This window comes from Desmodus rotundus, chromosome 9 (assembly GCF_022682495.2).
Source record: "Desmodus rotundus isolate HL8 chromosome 9, HLdesRot8A.1, whole genome shotgun sequence".
NCBI lineage: Eukaryota > Metazoa > Chordata > Mammalia > Chiroptera > Phyllostomidae > Desmodus > Desmodus rotundus.
Window position 1 is genome coordinate 97,124,723 of NC_071395.1, and position 21,418 is coordinate 97,146,140.

Sequence of the window (21,418 nt, forward strand, 5' to 3'; positions counted from 1 at the left end):
CATGACTGTTAAAGTTAGGTAAAAGTCTCCTACACCCGCCCATCCAAGGCCAAGGAGTACAACACAGTTAGAAAGAGCACACCCAGGTCCCGGAGGGAGGCAGATAAACCTGGGTGTGAATCCTCGCTTTTCCCATACCTCGCTTAGTGACTGTAAGTAAAGCAAGTTACACGACAGGGTCTCTACCCTGTAATATGAGAAAGGAACAGTGTCTACCTTGCAGTATTTTTGTGAGGATTAAATGAGAGGACTATTAGGTATCCAACACAATGTTACATGGAAGGCATTGTGTAAGTAATAACCTAAAAAGAAGGGTGCTCATTGTTGCGAAGTTAACTGCCTGAGTAGCGAGTATGGAAATGTCATTCCTTATCCATATCAATGACTCCCCATGAAGAAGGAGGCCTCAGAGATTTTCTAATTCATCCTCCTTCAATCCCTCCCCATGCACCCTTCTTCATTTCACCTCTCAGGAGGCTGAGACCCCGAGACACCCATTCCTGTTCTCTGTTGCTCAGCTTGTTAGTGGCATGGCCAGGACTCTCACATAGTCTAACGACCTTCCATATCATGCTCGTTTCCTTATACCGCGGACGTGTTTGTTTTTTCTTTCGGGAAGGAGGGTCAGAGCTTAGTTGGCGTCTGTGTGGTGTGGGTTAGTTGTGGTCAACTCTGGAGACAGGGAATTGGCATAAGTGCCTTCTGTAGACTCTGATTTTTGCAGGCAGGAATGGTGACTTAATTTCTCTTTGCCTCAGGTTTGTTCACTCTAAAGTGAGTTTTTGAATCTCTTTCTAGGTTATCTGAGGTTCCAAAGAAATAATGTAAGTAAAGCACCATTCTGGGTACCTAGGAGACACTCACTGTGCTGGTGGGGCACTGTGACTGCAGTATGATGGTGTTCAGGGAGGGCGGACTAGGAAAGGGCTTCTATTGGGAAATTCAGAAATGTTAGAGGAAATGAACTCCAAGTGGACCATCTGTAGTATAGCTGGTGTCTGGGCACAGTGAGTATGAACATTGTTCTCATGGATTCCCAAAGGCCCTAGTTGGATACCTATATCTGAGGTATTCGTGGTAAGATGAGCAACATTGCTTGAGTACGATTCCTGGGTGGCTGAATTACTACCTGGCCCTGAACATGCTAATACATTCTAATGAGTGTTAATACTGCCGTCGGTGCAAGGGGAGATGAAGTGGACCTGGCTCTTTCAGCTGAGCCCTATTACATCAGAGGCGAGCTCAAGCTGATGACTTTATGATACATTAGAAAATTGCTAATGCTAAATTGCAGCCTGAGTGAATGCTGGACATGATGCCAAGGTTTTTGGAAAGAATGAGTTTTTCTCATAGATGTTTGGAAGGTTCTGACGACTACATAAAATAGGAGACTTTAGGGATGAGGGAGAAAATTGAAAATATATTAAGAAATCAGGAACCTGACAGGAATAAACTTAGTGTGGTAGGAAAAGAGCAGACTGTGCCACGTAACACAGTTCACCGTTCTGGTAATGAGACACTTTGGTTGCAACACAATGCAGAGCTTACATTCGCTGGCGATATCAGGGCTTTCCTGATCGTAACTCAGACAAGCCTGTCTGGGTCCTTTTCTCTTATTATGTACCATACCATATAACATAAGTCTATAAAAACACATTAAGGCCTTTTGTAAAAATGTAAAAAAAAGTTTTATAGCTTACTGGAACATATTACCCAATTTCCAATTACTCTGTCATGTTAGAATACATTGTCTTCTAGTAAATATTTGAATACTGATATATGTTATATCACAATGTCATACTCTGTTTATAAATGGAACCAGAGTGTTTTTATATTGTTCTTTCCAAGTGATACGGCATGTCTGCAGCAACTATAACAACATGTTTGCATTTCAGTCCTTTGCCAGATACCCCTACTAATCCATTGTGCTGTTACAGAAAGCGTCATTTTGCTATGTTAATTATCGACTAATAAGTGGCTCTTGCCAGTCTTGCACAACGGTTCTTGTCATTTTGGAGAGAGCTCTTCAAATGGGCTGTGAGGGAGACTGTCTGAATAGGAGTTGTTTTTTGAACCAGAACATCTGATGTTTATAAGTAAATGCATCCATATGCAGATCAGACTTTGCATGGGTGTGCCTTTGGAGTGGATTTCCCACTGCCCTACCTTTGGGGGAGCTGAGGTTAGCCTTTTTTTTTTTTTTTCCTTTTCTGTCTCTCCTATCCCTCAATCTCCAGTAATACATGCCCTTTTTCTTTTCTTCCTGGAAAGAGATTTGTTCCCTTAGTATCTTTATATTGTAATATTCCCAGTTTGTGCTTCTGCCAAGTCTTCAATAAGAAAGATGTCCAAATAAGACTGGAATAATTAAATCATTAAATGCTAGGGTATTCAGGAGCCCCAGAGATCTCTGGTATCAGTGGCCTAAGGCTCTGCATGACCTGGTTTAGCGCCACAGGTAAGGGTGAGTAATGATTAGCCGGCTCTTTGTCTGCTTTTGTGCCTGATAGTGGGGCACTGGTTACCCCAGGTCTAGATAGTGGGTCTTGAGCAGTTTGGCCTTGAATCCTGGCTTAGCCACATACCAGAATTGTAACCTTGGCAAGGCAACATCCTCTCTGAGTCCCAATTTCCTTATTATTAGAGGAGGAAGAGGGTTTACTAGCCTGGTGATGGCCTCTGTGTATGTATGTGCCTCCATGTTAATAGTTCTCTCATCAGTAAAATGGGTCTAAGAATAAAATTCACCTCAATAGGTTCGTTATGAAGATTAAATGAGTCAATCCATGAAAAGTTCTTAGATTGACGTGCAGCATTTAATGAGTCTTACAAATGTTAGCTCTGATGTTGATAGTGAGGTTGATGGTGATGCTTATCCACAAGGTGGGAGCAGTGGTGGCTGACTGTTGTGAGGGTTCAGTGAGAGGCTGAACACGAAAGCCCACAGTGCACCCCCGATTTGTGATTGATCCTGGGGAAAGGGTGGTTACAATACTTGAAAAATACATAAATATTAAAAAGGGAACACAGAACCCAGTATCTCCTATTAAGTTTGGATAGTTATGTGCAGATATGTTTATCTAATTATAGTCAAATTCACAGTTTAAATGTTCTATAAAAAGTTTGTGTTTTTTACATAAAGTTTATACTGTATGAATTTCTTCTACACAATGAATGGTTTTTTAAAACACCATTTTTAGTGGTTACAGTTTGTTCTATAGTACAGGTACTATATCATGCCTTATTTAACCATTAAGTTGGTATCCCATATTTGTTCTCCTTACCACATGTGATATTTCATTATATCGCTGCACTGCATTTCTTTGTCCATACTTGTTTGTCTGCATCTGTTTTCTTAGGTTAGATTCCTAGATGTGTAATTATGGGATAGAAAGAAATGCATGTTCTTATGGTAGTTGACATAGATGGCAAGTTGTGTTCCAAAAAGGATGTAGCAGTTCGCACTCACAAGAAGCATATTATGCCATTTTTAACCATCACATTAGTGAAGATCTAAAAATAACTACAATACAACTGAGAGCAATAGGCTTACTATGCAGGAAAAAGGCCTATCATGATGTGTTTGGAAATTTTTTTTCTGGTCAATTAAATTTTTCTGGTTAATAGAGAGTTACAAATATACCGGGGCATAAATTATTAATCTTCAAATAATTAGAAGAGGCTTTTGCTGGGTTTTTCAGCTACCACTGCAGATATTATAGGCTATATTTGTGGCAGAGTGCCTGTTAGTAAGACAGCTTTTCTTCTGACAGAATGGAAGATTTGCTAGGTTCCCATTGAGGAATGGGTGATAAGAACTAAAGTGCACTGTATGTCCTCTGGGCCAGCCAGTCGCGCTGTGTCATGTGACTACATCCCCATGAAAGCCCTGCGGAAGGGTAAGATCAGACCTATTCTACAGATGTTGAGTTGAGACTCAGAGAGTTTAAGTAACTTTTGAAGACCATACAACTAATAAAAGGTATAATGGGTATCAAATTGGATCTTGCTGGTTACAAATTCTCTCTCCTTTCATTCCACCGAGTTGCCTCCCAGGGGAATATTTCTGCAGAGGAATCATTCATTCTGTGGCCCAGATGCTACCCGGCATTAGTCCCGAACAGTAGGGAGAGGGAATGAATGGCATTGGCTTCCCGAGGATGGAGTTGGAGTTGGAGCCCATTGCCAGGCTTGAGGAAGTTCACAGCCACCACCTACTAGAAGGAGAGGCACATGCTGGTGTCGTGGTCTGAGCAGGTCCCCATCCTTTCATGTTATAAGCCGAGACTTGAACAAAATACTGTTGGCCCTGCAAAGTATTGAAATAGAGAGAAGAATGCATTGGGAATTTATTCAGTCAGTTTTACCCTTGAAGTAGGTTCCCGTGTCTGATGAACTCATTCATCCCTTGGGAACCAACTACCCCACCACCCGTACTGTAGCTTTCTAGCTTTTCTTGACTATTATGTTTATCTATGATAATACATAGTTTTGGGATGCCCATTTTGGTTTCTTTGTGCTTTCTTATTTTCCAAAAAATAGAATATTATAATTTCTTTTTCTGGCCCCTCCCAAACACATATACACCAATTTTTTAAAGTCATAGTTCTATAAGGTTTGCCAAGAAGAGCAGTTTCTCACCCTCATCTCTTCTTATCTGTCCCTCTCCAGAGACACCCACCATCACCGTTTTAGCTGATCAGCTTTATGAAATTAACGAGTTATAATGAACATCTTTTCAGGTTAGTAATTAAAGGCCTACTTCATTCTTTTAGTGGCTGCATAGTACCTCACTGTGGGGCAAGTACAGTCAGGTATTTAACCCGCCCTCACGGGCACACATGTAGATGCCCCCACACTGTAGGCCACAGTACATACCACTGCAGAAACATTCTCTACTCAGCTGTTGAACCTTACAAAAATTAGTTCTTTAATGTTACTTTCATTTTAAAACTGTTACTAAAACAATGGCTTATAGTCTGTACCGTCTGATGGCACTATGAATCAAGGAGTTATTTTTGTTTGCTTATAATCTTTTAAAATGTTTTGTACATTTTATCCTCCCCGGTGAACCTAAAGGGCTATTTTAGAAGCCAACATTTGATAAAACATTGCTTGCAAGAGCTATAAAATGGTGTTTCACGCTAAAAAAATAGCAATCTTTGTAGAGCTTTTCCTAGAGGTTTAATAATACTGGCCTTACCATATTACAAAGTTAAAATTTTGTTAACATTAAAAACGGGTTTCTATAAGAAAATGGGTTTCCCTGTACCTCGAGGTTATGGAGATTCTATAGAAGTGTAAATCTACTTCTAGGCTTTTATGTGATTAAGATACTGTCTGCGTTGTTCTTATTCGACGACCAAGTGGAAAAACTTAATTCCTATAAAAATTAGTTCAAATATTAGAGAAACTCTCTACGGAGAGTTTTCCATTTTTATCACCATATCACTGTTTCTTTTCAAGCAATGGAAATTCCCGGGGGCTCTCTTATGGCCCTCTTCCATCATGTGAGCTTATAGGGTTGGGGATCAGTCTTCTACCGATAGCATCTCTGGGGGCCACCCACTCAGGGGTTTGTTTGTTCTGGTAATCCCCAGTTTTGGTCTCTGGTGTAGATGGGTGATTAGAACTAAAAGTCAAGATTCTGTGGTGGTGACCCAACCACCAAGAATTCTATTAGAATAAACTGGTTCAAACTTGAAGGGCTGCGGCCTAGTGCGGCTTTTTAATGCTGGGTTTCAGGGTTATACTTTACATATAACGGTTTTAATTGACTAACCTTTTAGAAAAACAATAATGACATCAAAATTCTCCCTCTACCTCTCACATGCGAAGGTCCTAAGATATTATTTGAATTGGACCCCAAAATATACAGGTTGATTGAAGTTTACTTAAAAATGTTTTTTTTTTCATAAAAAAAGATTTTGATGGTCCAGTTTTGTTGCATTTTAACTGTTTGAGCAAATATACATAGGGTTTGTTTCAGTCTGAACTGATTTGCTGGGTATTTTTATATTTTGCATGTTGTATGCTTATATGGTTTGTAGTTCTAGAAGTAATTAACATTTAAGTTTAGATTGGTTAGACAAATAAGCATAGTTTGTCCCAGTTTTTCATTCACAGTTTAAATTGGTTCAGGTTACTGAGAAATGTAGCGCCACTATATATAGTTTCTTCTTCGTGAAGGCAGATTTAGACAGATTTTTTTTTTTTAATCAAGGGAAAAGGATTTCTCTCAGGAAATTGTGTGACTCCAATTGATGACTGATCTCAACCAGGCTGTGGGGGTGAGGGTTAGATGAGGCTGTTATTTTTACCATCAGACAGGGAGTCAAAATTGGATCTCTCAGAGCCTTTGATCCCCCCGAAGATTAGACTGTGATCCAGAAAGCAGCAGCTTTCAAGGCTTGCATGAGGCCAGTCTTTTTCTGATCTCCGTAGAACATGGCAGCTTACAAAGTGCTTCATGCTGTCTGCTCACTCCTTTGTGGGGTTCGGATTATGGATACCAGACATATCACGCTTAACGAGTGGCAGTTGTTGCCAGAGGACTGGGTGTTGGCTGTTGCTTCCAGAGTAGGCATTTGCTACCAAAATCCCAGCACAAACATCAGGGGCAGGGGAATGGGAAGTCTAAGCGGAGGACTTGGCATTTACCGTTGTAAGCCCTGTAATTGTGCATCTCAGGGTCTGCAGATTTTCCATGATGATTTCTCCAGCCAAAGGACAAAAGTCTTTAGATATGCTCCACTCCACTGGGAGGGGGAGGGGGAGAGAGAAGGAGAGGGAGAGAATGAATGAAATTGTCACCAAGAAGCATCATAAACACTCTAGCACATAATCTCTCTCAAAAATAGTAAGTTTACCCTTTTTTTCCTATATCGACACATCTAACATTCTTCTCAACATGTCAGTTCCCAGTTCACAATTATTTTTTAAAACAAGAGCAAAGAAGTAATTATTCAGCAGTGATTAATATGCCTTAAATATTTGTGAGTATGTAGAAAATACGCATGCTCAGGCACATTACATACAAAAGATCATTGTATATAGAAGATAAAGTATGTATTACACATAGAAGTGAAAGGTTCATTAGGACATTACATTCTATTTATTCCCTAAGTCTGCTTTCTGCTTCACTGTTCTACTGAAAATGCTATTTCAAGGTCCCAGTGACATTCTCATTCAAAATAAAGAAGCCTCCTTTCATTTCCTTCCACAAAATTTGGCACCTTCTTCTTCTGGAATTATTCTCTTCCTTCAGTGTCTCATTTGCCACTCCCTGGCTCTCCTTCTACTTCCTGTTATCTCCCAGGCTTTTTATGTTGGCTTCTCTTCAGCCCAAGGATTTGGAATTTGTGGCTGACCTCTTCAATGCTCCCTCCACACCTGACATGCCCCAAGTGGGTGTTCATTCAAAGTTAAACCTAACACCCAAATTCTAACACCCCATTTTACTGTGAAACCATGTAACATTTTCCATTGGTTGAAAAACCCATGATCAGGAAAGATAAATTTTACATCATCGGTGAAAAGTGTCTTAAGTGGCAGTTTACATATGGCAGGATTTAAGGCAATTCTCAATGAAGCAGGAGCTTAAGTCATATGGAAGACAAGGTCTGCATGTTTCTAACCCTCATGATGACAAGCTATAGACCTTAAGATTTAAATTTTATTCTCTGTGACACTTAAATACTTTAAAATTAAGCCAAGCCATCCCTAAATTCTGCTGCTCCCCTGGAGTCACAGAATCCTTCTGCTTTAGAGTTGCAGCCCTTGCATCCTCTGGTTCTTTTCATTGTTCTCCTGGGAATCTGGCTTGCTCTCTCCACTCTCTCAAAATTGCTGTCCTAAAATTCTTAACGTTCTGATCATCCGCAAAACCTCTTCTCAGGAAATCCTGCCACATTGGCCTCCCTTATTTTTTGCAAACTTTTTTTCCCATTGGTTTTAGTTATACCCTCTCTTCTTCTCCTACCTTCTGGCCCCCTTTCCAGGCTCTTGCTGGTTCCTCCTTTTCTTCTTCCTTGATATATTTGGCTCTTCTTTTTTACTCCTCATGCTTGCCACATGTAGTGACTTTAAACCACTTTTATGGCTCCAACTATGACTCTTGAAACTGTAATTCTAGTTACAGCCTTTTTCTGGAGCTTTAACTCCACCCCCCCCCCCCCCCCCCCCCCGGTAAATCTTCTCCTGAGTATCCTCTAAGTACTTGTCCTTGCCAAAATATGCTTCTCCTCTTGTTTTCTCAATTTTAGCTCATGGTATTGACACATAGTCAGTCACCCAACCCCAAATCTCTGAGCAGCCTTGCCTCCTCTTTTCCCCCGATTTCTTACAATGAGTCAATTACTAAGCCCAGTAGGTTCTAGTTTTTAAATGTCTCTCACAAGTTTTCCTGTCCCACTCACACTGAAATTACTCTTGAACAGGCCTTTATAATCGTGAGTATCAATACTGCAATAGATTTTTATAGGTATGGTAGATCAATTGGTCAGCTCTCCTCCTTTATTCTTCTGTGCATCTGCCTATCCTCATATATAATCCTCGCACTATAGCCCGAATTAGAGTTTAAAAATGCATATCTATTTACTTCATTCCTCCACTTAAAATCTTCTATAGTACTTTCAGAATAAAGTGAATTTTTACCAAGGCTTTTAAGGACCTTCATAATCTGGTGCCATCCTTATTCTGTTGTCTTCACCTTCCATTTCCCAAAGCACAGTCCTTGTTATGTAAGTCCCATTACCTGATTATTGTGTGTGCTTTTATGCCCCTGTGTCTTACGCTCATCTTGCAACTTTTGCTTGGTAAAAACCCTGCTAATCCTTTAAGGCTTGGCAAAGCCAACTTTTAATTCCTCAGGAATAATTAAGTAAACACACGGTTTCTGTGCTCCCAAAGCTCTTTATTCATATAAAAACAAGGTTTATTAAACACATGTTATGCTTCATCGTATGTGTCTCTTGGTCTTAGTAGATTGTGAGAAAGTTGAGAATAGGAAAGGTGTTATTTTCTTCTCTGTAGTATGTGGATCTGTGTGTGTGGTGCACAGAAGCTATTTACTAAATATTTTACAAATACACACACACATACATGCCTACATGGAGATATTTTTTCCAACGTGGAGATATTTTCTTCCGTGTGCATTTTCTTCTCCAGTCTCTTGCCCTTTGAAGCTCTCAGACATATTGTAATTAAAATCAAATGATTATGGTTACAGGTTAGCTCTCAAATTGAGACTCTACCTTCTTATAAATAGGTATTCTAAAACATATACACACATGTATTTTAATTCATATCATATATGTATGCGTGTATAATTCTTTTCAAATGTTTTATTCTGCTTATTATGAGCTACTAGCTCTTGAAGAAGTTGTCTCTGAAAGTCAAACTGAAGAAGGTTTGTAATCAGAGAGTAATCTTGCACATAATTTTAATTAAAGAATAAAAGGAATCATCGAAGGAGTTATCACAAACAAAACAAAATGAAAATCAGTAGCAAATGTGTGAAGACATCTAAAAAGAACAAAGAAAATTTTGGAAACAAAAGTATCCCCGATTGCCACTGAGACATGCATGACTGATTGATGTGGTGGAGTTCCAAGTTGAAGGCTGAGCATGAAGAGCTTCTAAGTCCAGGCTAAGAATTCAGGGTAACATCCCAAAAGAAGAGTTAGGGATTAGGGAGGAACAATACTAGATTATTTGGCAAGTGATTAATTAAAAGTTTCTCCAATATCCAATGTTTAGAAGTTCTAAATACAATTTATTTTTGAGTAAGAACTGTTCATGTTCTGTTGAAATATGTTTTACAAAGCATGTTTCAGGTAGAAAAGAGGGCCCGGCTTCTTGAAAAGCAAAACAAAAACATAGAAGCAGGTTTGTAAGGAGGTGTAGTCCTGCCCTGATAGTTGATAGAATGTTTTAAGCATTTAAGTCTAATTAGATCTTAGAACACATGTGGGTTTCAAAGGAGGAAGGGACTAGGAGAAGAGAAGGTTCACATGGAAGGAGAAAACTTCATGTTGGAACGGCCAACTTATTCTGGGGCAACTGATAGTCTTTTTCCTGGAGGTATTTTCCTGGGTTGGGGGACTCTTCTGACCTGTAAAAAGGAGCTTCTGGTAATTTAAGGAACAAGAGAGGAAAATGGAGTAAGCAGGAGTCACTTTGAGAGCCAACTGTGAATTCTAAGAAGGCAAGTTAGCATGGTCTCTCTGGAAAGTTACGTGTAGGTGGTTTAAAAACTTAATACTAAAGCCGTGAGAAAATCACATGTAAGTCTGCTCTAAATCCCTGAAGGGCTGGAGCCATGTATATGAAGTTTAAAACTATATAAGACTTATAATTTTAAGATAAAGATCAGGCAACTGGTTCTACTTAGGACTGGGAATTAGAAGTGGGATGTAATCATGCAGTGGCTCCTAGCAGTTGGACGTTAGCAAGAAAGGTACCAGACGGAACCTAGGTGTCAGTATTTCGTAAAATTGGCTCTGGCTCAAACTGTGATTCAGTATATTTAAATCAAATAACTATGAATATTTTAAATGTGCCACTTTGTTATTTTAGCAAGTATTTCATTTTTATCTAAGCTTTAGAAATGTAGCATCATTTGGGCAGGAGAGTTCTAGCTGAACGCGACCATTTTTCTGATGGCACTATTTAAAGCAAAGGCCACAAGCATGAGAGGGTAAAGAACTCCTGAAGATCTGGCCTTGCTATCGGAAATTGTAATGTGAGGGAAAATGTCACAGAATCAGTGAGAAAGGCAGAAAATTCATGACCAGAAGTGTTAGAATGCACAAGCTGAGAACTTAGTCTAAAGCACCGGTGAATAGCAAGCCCCACATTGTGGACTGTGTGATAAATACACCCTGCTTTAGCTAGGAACGCTTTTAAGTTTCAGGCCAGCTTTTCTGAGATGCGAAAGCTATGTATACTAAAGGCATGAAGAAATAACATTGCAGCAATGTCCAGTTAACTTCATCTGATTAAAAAATAGACCCCAAGCCTGTTATCGTCCAGGTTCTCTCTAAAGTCTCTACTGCCCCAAAGCCCAGATTTGTTTTATCCTGTTCACACTTCAGGAAGTGTACTGTAAAAGTTACCCTCTTGCCCCTTGCCCAGGACCCAGCCACACCCTCCACTCTAGCCTCACCAGTCCCTTAACCTCAGACCCATTGCTTATGCTGTTTTCTCTTTCTGTACACTTTCCTCTGTCCCCAAGTCTTCCTCTTCATTCAGACAGGCCTGATTCAAGGACCTTTCCTTTCCATAGCTTTTCCTGGGTTTCCAAGGGAATCTCTTTGCCAATTTTCCCACAGCAATTTTAATATGTCTTACATTGCTCTTGCTTTATTATTTTGTATTTATTTGTTAAGACATCTGTCTCCTCTGTAGTCTATAAACGCTTTGAGGACAAGGACCACATCAAATTAACAGCAGTTTCCAAAGCACCTATCGTAGCACCTAGCCCAGGATATGTGGCTCAGTAAATGCTGGGCGAATTGAATGGTTGATTCTTAACTTTCAAATGTTTAAAGCCTAAGGTAGACAAAACAATCTGATGCTCATACATAAAGAATAAGAAAACAGTGTCAGAATAGAAAAAATGTAGTCAAAGGAGAACAGAAGTTGCTTGAGCTGCCCAGTAAGTGGTTGAGGTAGAGATTATCCTGGCTTCCAGTTTCCCAGCATCCCAGACTCCTCACTTGCACATACTGTCTCTCAGGAACCAAAAAAATAAAAGTTTATTTCCTGTTCCCTATCAGCACTTCTATGGAACCAAAACAGCATTCTTACTGGCCACACTCACCCCGGCGCCTTAGCTAATGAACGGAATTTGGCTAGACTGCCTAGCCCAGCACCAGAGCATTATGAAATCTTCCCCTGATCCTTCTAATTGTGCAGTTTCTAACCTTTCGGGCCAACCATAGTACAAGGGGAAGAAAGAGGGAGAGAGGGATGTGCTGAGAAACCCAGGGAAAGATCAAATGCAGTCATTTCTAGAGATGAGAAGATGTGTCTTGCTGAAGCATGAACCTCTCAACACTTGTGGGTTTTAAATTGGGAACTGACGTGAAAACTCTGGATCTGGGAATTCTGTTTAGCGAAATATGAGGTCGGAGCCACTTGCATTTTTTATTTTAAATTCCCATGAAAATCCTAGGAGCAGGGGCATGCATTACATTCAAACAAGAATCTTTATTGTTTGCATAGCACACAGTCTTCTAGATAATTAGAAAAACATTTTTTCCCCCAAATTAAATTTCCCTAGAAAAACAATGATTTAAATTAAGGGAAAAGCCATTTTTTTCCCGACACTAGTAAAGCCTTCCCGCACCCACGACTTCTAGAAGATTAAAAGCATAGTTGGACATGGGAAGGCTATATTCATTTATCTGTCGCCAGGTTCTGCCATCCACACGGACAGTGCGGCCTGTCTGTACACATTGTGCACTGGGTTAGTGCTGTCTGCCGCGTGCTAGGGTGACGCACGGATACAGACAGCAAGCAGAGGGAATGTTCCCATTTCAGAGCCTCAGAAAAAGTCAGCTCTGCAGTCTGATGCATTTGCTTCTTTTTTTAAAAAAGATTTTATTTAGTTATTTTTAGAGAGAGGGGAAAGGAGCGAGAGAAACATCAGTGTGTGCTTTCCTCTAAAGCACCCCCTACTGGGGACCTGGCCCACAGCCCAGGCACGTGCCCTGACTGGGAATCAAAGTGGTGACCCTTTGGTGTGCATGTCAGCACTCAGTCCACTGAGCCACACCAGCCAGGGCTCCATTTGCTTCTTTACTTGCTTCCTAATAGTTCATCGTATGACTCTTCCCTAAAATTATTCTTTCTCTTGATTCTGTTGGCTTTTTAAATGAAAAGTATTATCATTTTCATGATTTTTACCACTAGTAGTAGGACTTTCTCTCTTGCCATGCCTAGCGTAAAATGCTTGTTGAATGAATGAATAGCAGTCTTCAGAGGCCCACTTGCTGCCAGCCTAATGTCTCCAGTGAGGTTCATGGAGCCTCACCTCTCGTGTGCTATCTGGTCAGTTCACTAAGAGTGCCTTCAAACAAGATTTCTTTCGGCAATGTCTGTAGTTTGGGGATGAGAGAGTGAGTAATCTGCACCAGTGGAGTCATTAGAAGCATAAATAACCTGCAAGCCCCAGGTCATATGGAAGTAACTGTTTTCTTACACTTATAAGATGTCTTTCCTTAGAAGATTCACCTGCTGCTTTTACTAGCACATTAAACTAAGAGTTGGGAAGGTGTCAGATTTATCCCAAAGCAGAGTACAAAATCTACTTCTTATGTCACATCTGGGACTAAGTGGTATGATAGGGTGGCTTTTAGAGGCAGCACAAGTAGGGAGAAGTCAGAGCGTGGCTCCAACCCCCATTTAGCTGGGATGAAGGCAACAGGGTGTTGGACTTGACCCATATGGCTCACAAGGGCTGAATGTTAAAGTTTCAGAATTCTGCTGGCTGGTGGTTAACACAGCCATCATTAAAAATTAAATTGTATAAACTTAAAGAAATTGCATCGAAGACAAAGACAGTAAATACTCAACTCATCTCTGTTTTTACTGAATTTTATTACTAATTATGCTCTTGGTGTTATTGATACCAATTGTATCTGTATGGCATAAGTATATAATAATTCACTACTGCATTTCTCTTCCCAATCTATTTAGTGACGTCACATTTGTAGCTTGAAATTAGCCATGGTGGGAATATTTGCATCATAGAACTCAGCAAAGACTGTAAACCAGGGCTTGATTTTTCACTTTGTTGACTGTCCAGACCAGGTGTCAGCAAATTGCAGTTCTGCGAGGCAGGTCTGGCCTGAGGTTTGGTGTGGCCCAGGAGCTGAGGCTGGCTTGGGGTCTCACATTTTTAAAGTGTTGTGGAAAAAAGAGGCACACATGCACACACACAATGAGAACTATGTGACAGAGACTATATCTAGCCCACAAAGCCTAATGTATTTACTCTCTGGCTCCTTCCAGGAGAAATCTGCTGACCACCGGTCTAGACTTAAGAAAGTGATGGAGAAAATGTTGATAATGAAGATTAAAGTTAAAAGTTTCTGTGACTGTTACGTTATGAGTACCACAAAAAATTGAAGGAATATTCTTCTAGTACTTGAAAACTATTACGTGATTCAACAAAGAATGTCACTGACAAACGAGTGAAGTTCCAACAGAAGTCTTCGTTGTTTCACTTTTTGTTTTAGTTTTTTAAGGTAAAAGAAAACAACATTTACATTGGAACTACACTCATTCTTACTTGTAGCTATAGGATGGCTACAGATTCAAGAGTTTGAGAAAAATGATCATTTTGGGAGAATCAACAGGCATTTACAAAAAAAGAGTAGTATATATTTTATTACTATTATATTGTGTTCTACCTATCTTTTCTGTCAGTAAAATTTATAAAACAACTTGTGTGTGTATATATATACTGTGTGCATATGTATATATATACTGTGTGCATATGTATACACACACACACACACAGACGTTTCTCCCCCAGAGAGCCGACTGTTAAGCAGTTACCATCACACCAATGCTTGGTGACGTACTCAGATGGACTCTAAGGGTAGACTCTGACCACAGGGTATAGTGTCCGAGGAGTGGAGATTTCTCAGCATAGTTCAAGCAACATTCTGTTTTCAGGACACAAGAATGAGGTATGTAAACCCCCTTAGGAGGCAGAAGTGGGACAGTGAGGGAATCTGGGGCGGAAGTTCAGTATCAAGTCCTCACCATCTGCCCAGTTGCCATGCCCCAGGCATGGATAGTACAGGTGCCCAGGCTCCCTGCATCAGTCAGTTTTTTGCCTAAGTCAGGGCTGGCCCAGAACCTGGCGTAGCACACAGCCTGCAGGGTGGGAATCTGTGCACTTCACTGCGAACAAGGGTGACAGAATCAGAAGCTGACCAACAGAAACCTGAGTGTTGACTGTGTGCATGGCAGAGCATACCAGTCCCTCCCCCAGATGACCTGAAAGGGCTCCACACCTGAACAAGATTATCTGTGCTTTGTTATTATCATATTCTCTATTATATTCCATTGTACATTATTATTACATTTAATTTCTTGATTATCTAGGCTTTCTGAATGGGTACTTTTAGGACACTGTAGACTGAAAATAGAGACTTTAATCGTTAATTCAGAAAACTTCTTAATTTTCCTTTTCCTTGGAACACTGCCATATCCTTGGGCTATAAGGTATCCAGATAGATTTTCATTTGCTTTAGACTACTTTTGAAAAGAAACTGTCCAGATAATATTTTTTTTTCATTAAAGAAGTGTAAGCTCTTTAAAAGCTGCAGCGGATAAAGCTGAACAATAGCACGGGCTCCAACCAAGTGACAGAAAGATCTGAAGGCTGGGACTCCCACCCCACCACTCCTCCAAGAATAAGCAGCGTCTGACACCTCTGCAGTGGCATGAGAGCTCCTCTCCTGGCAGAGCTTCCTGGGATGCGGAGATTTTTGTTTTGTTTTGTTTTGTTTTGTTTTGTTTCCAGCAGACTGGTGCCCTTCTTGCCTGCAGGGAAAGAGCTCCAGCGAGCTATCTTATATTTCTAAAGAATACCAGGCAGGGAAGCCCAGGATCAGCTGTCTGATTCATATATACAAGATCCAAGATATGTGGCCAATTCACAGCTGTCTGAATCCTATTGGGCCCTCATGGAATTAAAATAACCAGTCACAGGGGAAAAAGCAAAAACATCCCAATTTTGCTGCCAGATGACAAGCCTTCATTCAGAGAAAGGCACTCTTTAACTATTTTGGCATTCTCCTACTATACCCATTTTTTAACATACCACTTTCCTCCTTATAATTTTAACAAAGTAAATTCCTTGCGGACAGGACCCATGCCATATCGACCTTTTGGACACTGACCCCTTTCTCTCTTGTAGAAGTAGGGAGGAGGGGCTAGATTGAGTGGGTTTGATTTATGTGTGCCTGTTGATAGGCGGGGGACAATCCTCATCCATTTTGCTCCCTGTGATCTACAAAATAGGATTCCTTAGCTGGGCCTTTAACCTGGTTTCTGAGCGTTATTTCCCATGACTGTCTGCATTTACCCTGTGCTTAGCCAAAGGGAAACTAACACTTAATGTAAACCAACCGGGTTCTTTTACAGATAACTTCCTTGTTTACTTCTCACAATATTCCTGTACGATAAGCTAAGTCATTCATTCAATAATTCTACCAAATTAACAAGTTGATGAACTGGGAATTAAAGCCAGGTCTGTGTGAACCCAAAACTCACCTATAACTTCTTCTTGAGCTTGAGATAAAAATCCTCCATCATTATCCCGACCAACAATGCTCTAGGTGATCTGGGCCTTATCTACCTTCTGGCTTCAGTTCATAGTTCCCACTTGTTCTTTTTTTATAGGAGACCATTCAGCGTGGCATGGGCCCAGCTGCTACTCTGAAAGGCCAGAGGAAAGCGAGGTCTGGCACACAGGACCCACACCCATGGATAGCTTCTCCCGTGGAGAATCAGGCCTGCATTGTACCTAGGCTGCTTTGAGACTTGCTTTTGCTAAAACTCCCTCACCCTGAATTGAGGTAGCAAACGTTTACTGAGTATCTTTAAAGTAGCTTCCTAAAATCTGTGCTAAACCTCCCAAGGATGAGTGTAACCAGTTCAACCACTTTTCACTTTACATTTGCAAATATCCTTCTTTTTTTGATGTAATTAGCAACATCCTCTCCTTTGTTTTCTCTAAAAGGTAACCACCTAAAGCGAACCTGTGCATAGTAAATGAGGACCATCCTCAATGTAATGTGCCCAGAAAAGCAATAAAAGCCCATCAAGGCAAGGGTCAGGACTCTCCCCTTGAGAGAGTGGCTGTGCAGTCCCTTTTCCTCCACAGGACTGGGTAGTCCTGTGAATTTGTCTCTTCTCAGCCACAAAGCTGTGGACACTGCAGGCTGGTGACTGCATCACTTTTTCTGTATCTGATTTTTAGATCCTTGAACATGTCAGACTCCTTCCTCTCTCACGCATAATATTTGTTTTGCCGGAAATATTCTTTCTCCTTCTTTCTGGCTTTTATTCCATTAATTATCCCTTCTCTTTCCTACAGCAATCAGTGTAAATGTCACTTTAGTACATCATCCTTCTCTGATTCCGGAATAACACTAAGTCCTTGTTATAGCTCTCGGAGCACCAAATACTGATCCTTTGTAGCACAGTAATTCACTATTAGTGAATTATCTCTTTAATCCTGTAAGATCTACAGGGACAGTGAATACTTATATAGATTTCCCAACAGCATATGCCATAGCACACAGTAGGCCAATACATACTCGTTGAGTTGGTGTTAGATTACTGATCAGCTAGGCTCTGAGGATGTGGAGAAGCAAGTGATGTGGTCCCTGGCCTCAAGTAGCTTACAGATTAACGTTATGGTCCATTTTACAGGTGAGACATGAGGACAGGAGATTTGGAGAGGTCAAGTCTATCTCAGACTAAAGTTCTTTCCCCATTATCATGCAAACTTTTAGAAAATATATCATCTTTCCAACCGAAAACCTCAACTGTCTTGTCAAAAACCTACTCAAGTGAAAGGCTCAGCTTCCTTCAACTCCAGGTCATTCTCTCTGACTTCCCAGAGTAATTTTATCTGTCATTCTTTCTGGCATTGATACTCTCTGTTTTGTATTGTAATGATTCATCATGTGTATTTTCAACTCTACCTGCACAATATATTACAAATTGGTTTCCTTTTAATTAAAAAAAAAAACCACCTCCATTTAATAACACCCTTGTCCAAGGTACCATTGTTAACACATTGTACTCCCAAAGTAGTTTCAGAGCTAATCTATTCTCTCTGACTCTGTTCATACCCTCACAGACCCACTGAAGCTAGACCGATCTCCTCAAAGTCCAAACTCCTTACCATAGTGCACAAAAGGGGTTGGCAAACTAAGACCTGTTGCCCAAGTCCAGCCTACCTTCTGTTTCTGTACAGCCTGTGAGCTGAGTGGTTTTTACATTGAAAAAAGAAAAACTATTTGGTACCATGAAAATTGTATGACATTCACATTTCATTGTCCTTAGATAAATTTTATTGGAATACAACCTCACTTATTCTTTTACATATTGTCTCAATGGCAGAACAGAATAGTTGCAATAGAGACCATCTGGCCCAGAAAGCCTAAAATACAGGGTCTGGCAGAAGTAACACTTGCTTGAGTGTGGTTGGAAGGGTAATAATATGGGTGTAATAATTTATAGTTTTAACTTGAAAGTTTCACCTACAATGTCATATGGTGTGCTTGAGTGTGATACTGTTATGTTACTGAATTTCATACTTATGATTTTGTAATAAAAGATTTTGTAATGAAAAAGAGGCGTTATTTGTGCTGGACCCTCTATTTATTATCTGACCCTTTATGGAAAGAGTTTACAGACCCCTAGTCTATAAGGAGTCACGATCTGGCTCCTGCCTACCTCTTTGCAAGCTCCTGTCCTATTCTACACATTTTGCTTGATCTGCACTTTCTGCGGCTCTTCGGTAGCAAGTTACTGGTACCAAATGCATCCTTTTTCTCACTCTAATACATTATTCTATTATTTTATTTTTATCATTATCTGAAACTACCTTGTTTGCTTATTAGTTAACCTGTTTATCCAAGAAAACATAAGTTCCTTGAGTTTGTCTATCCCCGGCCCCCCCCCGCCCAATTCCCAGGGCCTAGAGGAACATCTGCACATTGTTAGACATTAAAAAAAGAAATCTGTATTAAATGAGTATTTTATCTTCCCTGTAAGTTCTTCAGGGCAGACACTGTGTCTGACTCATTTTTGTATCCCCTACAGTGAGTGGGCCAAGATCATGCCTTGCATGGAGTAATAGTTCCAAAAATAAATGTTGAATGAATATAATGCCAGTTACTTCCTCTTCCTCCTGAGATACTTACTGTCAGCTGGACCCCAAGAAGCAGTAGTGTGTTTTCTCACCTCATCTACACTCCATTGTTTAAGAGCACATACTAAACTGTAGTGGCCGGGAATAGTGGCTGTGGTACCTCAAGTGCCCCGGTAAAGAGTATTTGTAATCCACGCAGAGTTAAGCCAGGTGTTTTCTGATAATAGGAAAGAACTATTGGCAAAGGGTGGGGTTGGTAGTTTTTCCTAAGAAAATTGCTCTGGTTATTTTTAAAAGATTACAGATTACCTTTTAAAATGTGACAACAAAAAAGGATAAAAAAGAAAACCCTGAATTAAACAAAAACAGATAATGGCTTAAAGAAAATTAATACTTAGTGATCTTTGGAGGACACTAAGAAAATATCTATTATATTTACTGGGTACTGTGCTTTACTTCCAAATATTTCACTATATCCTCATAACAATCCTGTAGGGTAGGTAATATTTTTCTCATTTAACAGATGAGGAAACTGAGGCTCAAAACTTTTAAATAACTAGCTCAAGGCTACATAGCTTATGGATGCAGAATCTGGATTTGAACCCCTATGTGTTCTGTCTGCCTCCCAAGCCCATATGAGAAAAAGTAGTAAATGGACTGATAGCCCAGAGAAAGCTCCAACTGTGAAAAGCTTGCAGAAAGTGTTTACAATATTTGAGTTCTACTGAAGGGACCTAAGTCAGGACTCCTGGTTGGAACCTCTGTCCCCTTTCCCCAAGCACCAGAGTTGTCTCCAGTACTGTGATTTCCTTATTGTGGTTTCAAAAGGCAGAGAAGGTTGGGGACAGTGACCCCTGGGCAAGACAGAGGATTGCACTGATGCTGGGGGACTGTGAGTCTCAACTGTGTTCTATGCTTTCACATCAGTGACATGGGGCTCTGGTGGCCAAGATACGTACTGACTTAAAAAAAAATAAACAGCAATGTAAACAGTTACAGAAGACTTGTGTAAATTGCTGGCATGTAATTTGAGTCTGGTTCATGTTATGTAAATAACTTCACTGGTGCTCAGTTTTACTCCCTGCCTTCCCATCCAATAGCCTACTCTGAGCGTTCCCCAGTCCTGAATGAGGCTCATATCTATTTTTCCCACCTGTTTCTCTCTCCTCTGGCTAGGGATGTTTAAGCTGAGGTGAGAGATAGGATGGATGCCCTGGGAACAAGCCAACTCCGAAGCAGGAGTAGTTCCCCAGGATCCAAAGAAATTTGTGGGAGAAAAGAAGGAAAGGAAGGAAAGAAAGAAAGAAGGCAGGCAGGCAGGCATGAGCAGGAAGGAGACCACCTTGGGAGCAGCCAGCCACAGATCTCCTCCCTTTGTGTCTCACCAAAGGGAATATTCTTTTTGGGGTGCTTCCCTTCTGTATTTGCTTTCACATTCTACTGTAAATTACTCAGCAAGGTGCCTTGTTCCTGGAGACGAAGAACCCTGTCTCCTCCTCCCAGGCTCAGCTTCTGCTTCTGTGTGGATGACCAAAGTGGCCGATGTAGAAAGCACAAGCCCCAGTAGGCTCACACGGAGGTTCTTTACTTGGGGGCCCAGAAATCCCAACTGAGCTTTAGGGGATCAAAGAAAGCCCTTCATATTGGAAGCAACATTCATGTATTTTTTTTTTTTTTGAGATCTCCATGAAAGGTTACACATCATAGTGTACAATGCATATCATAGCTGGGACTATTTGAAGGGTCTGATTACTTTTCTTGGGAGGGTGCTGAAGTTCTCTCTATTTTGTTTGTTGCCTTCGGTATCTACTTATATGTGATGTCTCGATATTTGCAATATTCATAAAACACATTGGAATCAGTAGCTTGACCTGAAATGTATAACGTTGAGCATTTTCAGCTTTTCTGCTCAAACTGGCAGATCACCCCATGCCTTTTATCTTGGTCCATGTGAGCAACCGGCACATAGTAGGTGTCCAATGCAGATGTCTTCAGTGAGTGAATGGAGTAATTCATTCAATAAAGAAGACTTTGTCAATTCACAGTTAAAAGGAAAAAAACAGGCTGCTTTAAAAAAAAATTTAAAGAGTTAATTTGAGCCAAACTGACGACATACGCTGGGAACACGATCTCAGGTGCTCTTACCAGGCTGCTACCTTTCAGACATTCTGAAGAGGTCACCCACTGTGGGGAGGGTAGAGGAAAGGGGCTCTTCAGATTTTAAAAAGTCTTTTTTTATCTATTCTAAGATAACAAGGTAGAGCAAGAAAGTCATTCATAATGTTTAAATCTTGAGAGTAAGGTACTTGGCCCATACACAGTAAGAAAAAGAATTATGTGGATTTATTGGAGGCAAATATATATGATAGGTTCTCAATAAATAAAGATAGTTGAATTTATTGAGTTTTGTATCTATTGGTCCAATAACCAACTCCAAGCTAATTGCTGGTATATTTGGGATAAGAAATCAAATTCAACTTTCATTCTAGTACTAATTGGCTGATGGAT

At 40.4% G+C, this 21,418-nt stretch overlaps 1 protein-coding gene across 1 annotated transcript in view; it reads right to left on the bottom strand.

Annotated features, from left to right (window-relative positions):
* Positions 1-21,418, bottom strand: part of ANKFN1 (ankyrin repeat and fibronectin type III domain containing 1) — a 297,585-nt gene that overhangs the window by 62,185 nt on the left and 213,982 nt on the right. The window contains exons 8-9 of the mRNA XM_024573255.3: positions 6,661-6,758; positions 4,219-4,309 (exon numbers count right to left, since the gene is read on the bottom strand). Of these exons, the coding sequence (XP_024429023.2) occupies positions 4,219-4,309; positions 6,661-6,758 (189 nt within the window). The remainder of the gene's footprint in view (positions 1-4,218; positions 4,310-6,660; positions 6,759-21,418) is intronic.